Genomic DNA, 10,502 nt, shown 5'->3' with positions numbered 1-10,502 from the left:
ATAGTCGCTGTCCTGAAGACTGCAACAGGAATAACCAAGAGAGCTGTTGCCAAATTGTGCCTTTTGCCTACGAAGGATGATGCTGAAAGCCGCAGCCTTCCAACGGGGGGAGAATGTTTGGTCCAGCCCAAACAACTGAAATAACATTCCTTTTGTTTTCTTAACATATAACTAAAACCATTGTAAACTGCCCTGCGAGGCAACTCTCTTAAATTCTCTTGCCCAGCGAGGCAATTCTCTTAATCATCGCTTTGTTCTTCGCTTATCATTTATCACTTCTTACTTTTTCGTCAAGCTCATGCAGCTGCATTGCCGAAAATAATTAACAGTCGTTGCTAGTTGTCGTCGCTATCAAGTCATTGCTAGATCGTTGCATTTAACGCTCAAACCAATTCGGGTTTGTCTGCGCATTCTTCGTATTATTTTGTCGCCGCCCTTGTGCCGCTAAATAAACTATTGTACTCAATAAGCATACTTAGGTGAATTTGAAATAAACTTGTTATAATTTCCGTTGGAGCTAATTAAATAACCTTTATAAACCTAAATTAAATCTTTGTGTTATCTTGCCATAGTTAGTGAAAAAGCTCGCTAACTCAACACATATAACACTATATCTGTTATCTTTTTGTTTATTTACAAGTTTTAGGCTAATTGGTTTGAAGGTTAGGTAGTTTTAATATTTAAAAATAACATGTTGCGTTTCAAGTTGCCACTCGTCATTTAACAATTCAATAAATCATTTTCCATAAAATAACAATATTTGATAAATTCGTTTTTCTAAATTTTAAGTTAATCTCCAACAACGGTGGCGTGACAGAAGATGTAACTAGTAGGCTAGCCAAAGCCAGGTCTGCCTTCGGGAGACTCTACCGCATATGCAGAAGCCGACAAATAAGTAGAAAAACAAAGATAAAGATCATTAACTCATCCGTAAAATCCGTCCTACTATACGGAAGCGAAACGTGGCTCACAATAATCCAGCAATTGAAGGCTTTCACCAACAAGTGAAGTGAGCCAAACAGAATCTCCATCATAGACCTTTGGAATATGACGGGTGAAACAGCAATAAGACTCCAAATCAGGAAGAAAAAATGGAGTTGGATAGTCCACGCCCTGCGAAAGGATAGCATAGTGAGAATGGCGCTAGAATGGAACCCACGGGGAAGCAGACGAGTAGGCAGACCCAAAGCAACCGTCATTCAAGAGTTGTCCCAATACAACATCATATGGGACACTAAACGCTTGCTTTTCTGTGCGCGACATTGGAAACGAATTTCCTTCTTTAGCAATTCTGTCAACGGCTTTACAATAAGTGAGATGTTTAAAAAAAACATTCTGAAATAAAAAAATAAGAATAAGTTTTAATATGTAAGGCTTTGGGTACTCATCAAAAAAAATTAAATTCTTTCACTCCACCCGGGAGCATAGAGTCTCTACAATTTTTGTAGAGGGTTCAATAATCTTTGATTTTCGATCAAACTGGTGATAAGCCAGTTGCGACTTATCCTAGCGGTGGGGTTGCCACCGGGCGCCATCTAGGAGTGTCGAAAGTTCTAATATTGTGTCCATAGTAACGTGGACGGAGGGGGGTGTGCGGATCCGGGTAGCCTAAATTTGTTACTATTGTTAAGTGAGCGATAGAGCATAGAAGTGGGGGAGATTTGGAAAAAGAGACCATTTCTTTTTTCTCGGGGAGCCTGGGATTCGAACCCGGGCCTTCCGGACCGGAGACCAGGGCTCTTCCTGCTGGTCCACCGACCCGCCAATATAACAAGTATATATTCATTATTTGGCAAACTAGTCAATACGTTTCTGAAGAAAGGCACTTTTCTTAAAAATAATCTAGAGATTTTATTCGACAAGGCGATCTAATAACTTCGCAAGGATGTGATCATGTTCATCAATGGAACGTATGGCTAAAATTAAATCGTCCATATAAAATGACTTGACGATTTCTAATCATATATTGCAGAACATCTGAAATAACCCTATAAACTTTTAAGACAGCCGGATCCTTTTTCGAGCTAAAGGGCCTTTTTGTGCCCTTTCAGGTGTTGAAAATAACCGTCATTAGTTTTAGTTACAAATGCTGTATTTCACAGATTCTTCATCTACTCCACTCTTTAAGTCTATTGTAAAAAAAAACTGACGATTCCCCTATGTATTACAGGCAATTCTTAGTAAAAGGCAATGAAAAAGTTTCACGAATTTTTTTTTACTAAAACCACGATGAATGCGTACGGGAAATTACTATGTCGTATTACCTTGACATCCATCCTTTATGGTTCTTGATACAACTTTTTGCGTGGACTAAAAACGTAAACTTGGTCAATCTTATGCTCAAGGTTCATTGGTACCTACATTTGGACCTGCACGACTATGAGTGAAGTTGACGATGACGTCCACCAGGTATTTCCTTGGTCATCCTTTCACCTAAGATTGGTGAACCAACTATTAATAAATTGAGTTTGATTGAGTCTGCCCAGAAGAATAGGCTCATTTGGGGAAGTTTTAATTTGTACCAAACAGAAAAGGCAAGCGCAAGCTATGTAATATTGGCAAAATTTTTCAAAGCTTCCCCGTATGCAAAGCTGCGGGGGCCCTTGCTAGTGAAATATGTACATAATTCATAATTTTTTCTAAACTTATTATCATAACTCGATTTCTTTTATTCAAAGGGCATCCACAACTCTTGCTTTTAAACTACAAAAACCACTGCAGAATCCTGCATAAAAATCAATCATTTATGCCGCCAACTTTTCAATGAAGGCACAAAAATTGATTTTGATCAGCTAATTGACCAAAATAACAGGACTTTCTAAAAATAGAATGACAAAAACGAATTTTATTTATTTTGATGCAATTTCAATTTTTCCGCAGTGGAGTGCACACACAAAATTAAAAAATCTTAAATTTATTATAAAACGCTGTTAAACCAAAAACTATTGGAATGGATATTGTATATAATGGTATATACTTTTTTTGTAGAGATAAATATATAAATAACTTGTGCTGTGTTTCGTGTAAATCTTTGTTAAAAAAGTGCGTATTTTTAGTTCGTATATGTTGTGCGTTACAATGTTTATGTAAAGTTTTAAGTATTTCCCCCGGTTGCCCCCAAATGAAATGTATGTGCCGTTATTTACTAATATTTAAAGATTGTCAAAATGTTTACTTCAGCTGCGGAAGCCTGCAGATGCACATTTGCCATTACAAAATGCACCCTAACCTTATCTTCCAGTAGCTCTATCTAGGAGGGAAGCACGTTTTTCTTCTGTGTCTGTTATGTTGTTGTTGCCATTTTAATTTCTTGTACTTTCGTTTTTCGCTTTGTGTCTTATGTTTTAAGATTATTTTTTCGTTTAATTAGTTAATTCTTTTGCAAGGTACTCATAGTCAATGCGAGTATTCTCGAAAGCATATTTTTAAAATTTGGCTTAAAGAATGCGGTACTCTTGCCCAAAGAACTAGAGATGTGTTGGATGCCTTAATTAAGGACATACAAAATAAGGGATATGAGCCGGATTTGGAAGATTTGCAAAAACAAATAAACTATGTTTGTGGAAGAATGCAAGGCCATCATCGACTCGATATTGCAGACCAATCCGGTACCAATTTAAAAAGGGGACGACTCAGCTCTGCCTAGATGAAAAAGCGTATTTCGAATACAATATTGATAACCATAAAACTAGCAAAGTTGAAATACAAAATACTATGCAACTTGCCATGGTTAATGGTAAAGTTTGTAATGAATTAAGTGAAACAACATCCACAAAATGCTACATATGTACAACAGAAATGAACAACCTAGAAGTTTGTTTAAAAAAGAAGCTCATGAGGAGCAATTTGAGTTTGGACTGCCACCGCCTCATGCGTGTATTCGATTTTTTGAATATTTGCCTCACCTATCGTACAGATTGGACGAAAACGTGTGGCAAATTCGATGCCAAGAGGCTAAAGATAAAATTTCATCGAGAAAAAAATTTATTCAAGATGAGTAATCCTGAAAGATCTGCGGACATAACGGGAATTGATAAGAATTTAATAATTAGAGTCGCAGCTTTGTTTTAAGCGCTATCTTCGGGCTACAAAATAAATTCAGCAAAATTTGGCAACTATGCTCTAGAAACCGCAAAGCAGCTGATTGATCCCTAGTTTTACCTCCCCCATCGGTTGATAAAGCTTAACTTGAATCTCCTGATATTATAAAACATTCTTTTTTATCAATTGGAGAGCTTTCTGCAGAAGCCGCTGAGACGAAAAATAAATATTATGTTGCTTGGTAATGACATACCGGTTTCTTTATTGATTTTTGACGACAATTTTAACATACATAGTTAGCATTGTCCGAGTTAAGTGCTATATGTACCGTTGTCCTTGTCCCTACTGGCAAAAAACTCGGCGATTCGATTTTCACAATCCTCCCTTGAACTCAATTTTTGTCCATCGAAAAAAATTTGCATGGCCAAAAACAGATGGTAATCGCATGGGGCAATGTCGGTGGATGCATTAACACTTCCCAACCAAGCTCCCCTAGCTTGTAACGCGTCACCAAAGATGTTTTGGGCCTGGCGTTGTCATGATGGAACACAACACCCTTACGATTCACCATGGCTGGCCGCTTCTGTTCAAGTGCAATCCCTGTGCGAAATAAAATTTTAAAATTGCCCGAATTTCTGCGCTTGTGAACTCCATATTAATCGATTGTAATTTTTTAACATGGAAGCTCATGTAAACCAACTATATTTCAATACCAATACCTTTCAAACGATATACAGCATTGCCAGATACGATTATATTTGACTTCACAAGCAAAGCGCGAAATTTGAATGTAAAAACCGATATGTCATTACCAAACAACCTAATATTTGACTTCAAAAGCGAAGCGCGAAATTTGAATGTAGAAACCGGTATGTCATTACCAAACAACCTAATATATTAATTTCGATTGCACCATACGCGCAAAATTTCATGAGTCGCCTTAAATACAGATTTATTTAACAGATTGCTTTTAAGCGCTAACCCATTTATTAGTGAGCAAAGAGAAATTACTTTTATCCAAAAATTACCGCTACTAGAAACAACCATTTAGTTACTAAATAAACAATTTAACGATTATGTATATGATTTTGTAATATTGTTCGTTTTCTACTTAAATATATTAAACTATTTTTTTGTTATCATAACTATTTTGAGGAGTTGCTTAACTAATCACAATATTTTTGTATTATAGTTCTATGCTTGTAAATTTACTTACAGTAGAAATATTAGCCTGATCTGACCATTAGAAGTGATTTTATGACTGCTCTCTCATAAAAGCGCCACCACTGATGCAATCTTTCCTATGGAAGCTATAGGATATAGTTGCACGATCCGGTATATTTTTAAACTGTTTTATTAAACTGTTTTATTTAGGTCACACTAGGGTCAAAATTAGAAATTGTAATTTAAGTACCTTCCTGTTGTCAGATTGATCTGAAATTTGGTACAAATCTTCAGTTCCGATGACAATACAATATAGTAATGTCAATAACATTGTAAATCCAAGATGGCGGCCGCAAAGTGGCGGATAACGTAGGTTCTATCAATCCCATCAATATGGGTATCAAATGAAAGGTCTCAACAAGTAGAATACAATGTACTATATAAAATTAAAATTCAAGATGGCGGCCTCTGTAAAATGGCGGATAACTTAGGTTTTGTCAATCCCATCAACATGGGTATCATTGTCACTGTCAAACACATCAGATTAATTCAGATCAGTCTGACAACAAACGGGGTAAGCTATATCTTATATATATAAAAATGAATCGGAGAATGTGTTGGTAAGCGCATAACTCAACAGCGCCTGGACCGATTTTGATGAAATTTTTTGTGTATATTCCAGGGGGTTTGAGGATGGTTTAGATTCACAATATGTTAAAATAATATTTTTTGTTTTATAAAGCAAAACGAGCTAAAGAAAGTGAAGTTGATAGAAACAAAACTGGAGGTTTACCAGCAGAACTGGAAATATTTGTGGGGGCAAAAGTCATGCTACGGTCCAATTTTGACGTTTCGAAGGGATTAGTAAATGGCGCTATAGGCTACATCAACAAAATCGTTTGGCCTCAATTTTGTCGAACTCAGATGTATGCAACAGATGTACCTTCCGTCCGAACTGATTTCGAAAAAGACGGAGTACATCTTATACACGCGAAAGCCATACATTTTCCAGCTAAGTACAATTACGGGACGACTGAGAGAAGAATGTTGCCTTTAATACTATCATGGGCTTCTACAATACATAAAATGCAGGGCAGCACTGTGGATCACGCAGTCGTATACTTAGGTGCGAAACTGTTTGAAGAAGGTCAAGCTTACGTGGCTCTTAGTAGAGTAAGATCTTTGCAGGGACTACGTATAGAGAAGTTGGACTGCAACAAACTAACGGGCAAGAAACCATGCAATAATGAAGCACTAAATGAATTAATCAGAATGCGAATTAAAAACTAATAAAAACTTAATCAAATTTGTTAAAAAAAAACTTTTTAATTTAAAAGGTTTTATGTTAAACATACATTGCAATGTTTAAGATAAATGTACTAATTATTGGACCTCTGGGGGCGTCGACCGTTTAAATGACTATTACTCGTGGGAACAAAATGGTAAAAAAAATATAAATAAAAATGCGAAATAAAAACTAAAAACTAGAAAATAAAAAAAAGGTAAAAAAATTTTTTAAGTTAAACCGTTTTATGTAAAACATGTACTAAATGTACTAAAAGCCTAAAAATAATATAAAATAGATACAGACGTGGGAAATTTAAACATATGCTTAGACTAGACTAAAATAAAACCGTGGGGCAAGTCAATTGTGTACAATCGTTGATTAAAATGTTTGTTTTCCCCACGGTTTTATTTTAGTCTAGTCTAAGCATATGTTTAAATTTCCCACGTCTGTATCTATTTTATATTATTTTTAGGCTTTTAGTACATTTAGTACATGTTTTACATAAAACGGTTTAACTTAAAAATTTTTTTTACCTTTTTTTAATTTTATTATATATTTATAATATTTTTCTAGATTTGTGGTGAAAGTTTTATAGCGATAGCACATCTAGAAGTATTTATGGTCGCGGTTCCATACAAGCCCGACCCCTGTGGAAGGGTAAGATGCCAGATAGGGTACCAGATAATAGGATACCTAAATTTTGTAAATTTAGGGGCACTCCGCCGGGACACTGGATTTAAGCATAATTGCTTATAACCTTATTTTTGTTTTGTCGAATATTATAATGACAAGGCGAAGATTTTTTAAAGATTTTTTAATAATATATTAATAGGCATCATTGTAAAAAAAGAAACAATTATCTTACGTTTTGCTAAAGTTTAAACTATGAAAATGATGCATTTCCACATTGGAGCACGTTAAAGCAAACGTAGCAAACTCTGACAGGTTTGTTAATGCCGAATTTCAAAATTGGTATGTCGTTACTGGAACACTTGGAGCATAGAACACGTCCACAATGCCGGCTTGAAAAACAGAACAGAATAAATCAATAACATTTATAGTTTTCGGTGTTGCAATACCTACCAATGGTGCTTTCGCATAGTAATTGTAAACCTTGTACTACACTCCTGGCATAAGTCGCACTCGGACCAAGGCGATTCTTGTGGCAATAGGTCCAACAACTTATAAAGTAATTGATCTGTAGCAAGCTTAAAATTAAAAATATTTACTCCATCATTGTTTTCAGCCCCAAGGCACGCCCCTGCTTTTACAAGTATTTTACAAAGTGGTGATTGGCCTCTCATAAAGGAAAGCAATAGCGGTGTATTTCCATCCATGTCAGGAAGGTTAATAGGATACTTTGGCATGCACTCGAGAAACAAATCGCAAATAAGTGCTGCTGTATTATCCTCCACGACGCGGCACAATTCGTGCAAAGGATTTCGACCCTTCAAATTGGTTGCTTCTGCGTTTACTCTTGATTCCGTTAAAAGTTCGCGTACAATAAAAAACTGACCGCACCGTACCGCGATATGTAAAGCATTGTTTCCCTCAGCATCCTTTGCATCGTAGTCAGCACCGTTTTGAATTAACGCAGAGACAGCAGAAAGGTTTCCGCGTTCTATGGCAATATGCAGAGGTAATTTTTGGACAGCATCCCGTTCATTCATACGCGCACCAGCCAAAATTAGATTTCTGGTAATCATTTCGTTATGTGATGCAGCCGCCAGGTGTAGGGGTGTAGACTGATTCACATCATGTACCCGAGAATTCACATCTACCTGAATAGATAACAAAAATAAGACACTTTCTAAGTCATCTTGCATAATTGCTATATGCAAAAAGTTTCGTCCGCGTTGGTCCATTTGCTCAGCTGCTGTAGGAAACCGATCTAAAATGTGTTGGGCGGTTTTGTGATTTCGGATACCCAAGGCGGCTGCAAAAGGAGTATTTCCAGCTTTATCACGTAGCTTTAGCTCTATAAGAGGATGACACAGAAGGATTGCTATTATCTCCTCATGTTGGTTTTCAATAGCTATATGAAGCGGGGATTTGTTTTCAGCGTCTAATACGTTAACATTAGCACCATGATCAATTAAAGTTTGAAGCACTTTGTTCAAGCCCCACTGACAACATAAGTGCAACGGGGAGGCTTTTCCCAGAGCAACATCTACACCTTCCCCATTCGGGCCAGGCTGACGGGCAGAGTCTAAGTCGCACTGACTTTGAACAAGAAAAATAGCAATTGATTCCTTGTTTTCATCAATTGCACGGTGTAAAAGGGTTTGTTGGAATCCCTCGGGTCCAGTATCCCAACAATCAGTGTCAACACCGTGCCGCACAAGTAACCGAGCCACTTCTTCATGTCCAAGCTCCAAAGCTGTCCATAGTGGTGACCCTGCATTTTTTTCTGAACTTAAGTCGACTCCTCTTGTACAAAGGGCATCCACAACTCTAGGAAGATTGTTTTTAATAGATAAATCTAATGCAGAATCCTGATTATCTATTTACAGAAAAAAAACAGTTAGAATAAGTTTAAATTAATTCTGAAACAATTTACCTGTGAGAGCTGTGAAATTAGCACCTTGCTGTATTAAAAATAAAGCGGTGTCACTGTCTTTATTTTTAATTGATTGATGCAATAGAGTCAGATTGTTCTTATTCTTTGCATTTACATCAGAGCCGCCCCGAATAAGAGTTTGTACCAGTTGTGTTCTATCAAGAGCTAAACATAGGCTTAGCGGGGATTCCCCATCAATATCTTTGCAGTTGAAATCAAGAACATCGAGGACTTCTTTTTTTATATCAACAAAAGCTTCCAAAGCATCAACAGCATTGGCTTCAACTGCCATATGTATTGCTGACTTTAAACCGTTTTGAACGGGTTGTAAATTGCATGAAGCCCCCTTAAAAATTAACTTTTTTACTAAGTTTGGTAAATTTTTATATGCCGCTATATGCAATGCTGTTAGCCCTTTCAAATTTATGTGATCAAGCAAGGCAAAATCTGACAAAAACATTGCTGCGTCCTCCCCTCGATCACCCTTCATTGCAAGCACCTGTAGTAGACTATCTCCTGTTTTAGACTTTACAGAATTTGGCAGTGCACCTTTATTTAACAGCATTGAAGCTATTGTGAAGTTTGGAACTTCCAGTAACAAACTAAGTTCCAATGCACACTTTTCGTCGAAAGTACGCAAGTTTATATCAATATCTGGCACTTCTAGCAAACACTTTACCATTTCACAATTTTGACTTGCGATGGCTATATGCAAAGGCGTTTCTCCTTTCATGTTTTGGATATTAACGTTTGGATTTTTTTTTAAAATTGTTTTTCCTACATCTAATATTTCGGAAATAATTTCAGGGTTGTTGTGAACATAATTACATATAATATGTAAAACGGTATCTTTAAATGGTCTGAAAAAAATTAAAAATAGTTTATTTTATAAATTTTAATTAAATTCACGTAATTACTGAGATATAAGGTCTAAAAGACAGTTTTGTTCCAAGAGAAAGTGTGCAGAAAACGTGTCACCATTTCTTATAGCAGATATTAGCAGCGTAGATCCCTGTTAAAAATAACATTTAGCTTACTTCAATCCAGTATTTATCCATACCTCTATATCAACAGCATTTACGTCAGCCATTCCAGTTTTCACGAGAGTGTTAGCAATTTTGACGTTTTTCGCGGATAAAGCGATCTGAAGAGGTAAAAGTCCGTCTTCAGAAAAACTATTAACTAGTTTTGGAAGCTGGAAATAATATAAAAATATAGCTGATAATTAATTTTATTACTTTATTAAAAGCATAACCAAAAATACTTTTAACTATGTTCTTTCATTACACCCTTGCAGAGCAAAAGGGTATTCTAATTTTAGTCAGAAGTTTGCAACGCAGTGAAGGAGTCATTTCAGTCCCCATAAAATATATATTTTCAATCAGCATCACCATCTGATGGTGATAGGGATGGGATGGCTTTCATTCGTACAAAGTAAAGTTTTCTGAT

The 10,502-nt window shown here is 36.3% G+C and overlaps 1 protein-coding gene across 2 annotated transcripts in view; it reads right to left on the bottom strand.

The window, feature by feature from the left end:
- Positions 1 to 7,283: 7,283 nt before the first annotated feature.
- The window catches only part of LOC108093265 (rabankyrin-5), a 70,508-nt gene continuing 67,289 nt past the window's right edge, over positions 7,284 to 10,502 (bottom strand). Inside the window, exons 2-6 of one of the 2 annotated variants that reach the window (XM_043208512.1) lie at positions 10,114 to 10,248; positions 9,971 to 10,065; positions 9,054 to 9,913; positions 7,577 to 8,996; positions 7,284 to 7,515 (exon numbers count right to left, since the gene is read on the bottom strand). In XM_043208512.1, the coding sequence (XP_043064447.1) occupies positions 7,377 to 7,515; positions 7,577 to 8,996; positions 9,054 to 9,913; positions 9,971 to 10,065; positions 10,114 to 10,143 (2,544 nt within the window). In that variant the 5' untranslated portion in view covers positions 10,144 to 10,248 and the 3' untranslated portion in view covers positions 7,284 to 7,376. The remainder of the gene's footprint in view (positions 7,516 to 7,576; positions 8,997 to 9,053; positions 9,914 to 9,970; positions 10,066 to 10,113; positions 10,249 to 10,502) is intronic. The other variant, XM_043208511.1, reaches the window with a different exon arrangement.

The sequence above is a fragment of the Drosophila ficusphila genome, unplaced genomic scaffold (assembly GCF_018152265.1).
Source record: "Drosophila ficusphila isolate 14025-0441.05 unplaced genomic scaffold, ASM1815226v1 contig_470, whole genome shotgun sequence".
Classification (NCBI taxonomy): Eukaryota; Metazoa; Arthropoda; class Insecta; order Diptera; family Drosophilidae; genus Drosophila; species Drosophila ficusphila.
This window is presented reverse-complemented; position numbering and strand designations above follow the sequence as displayed.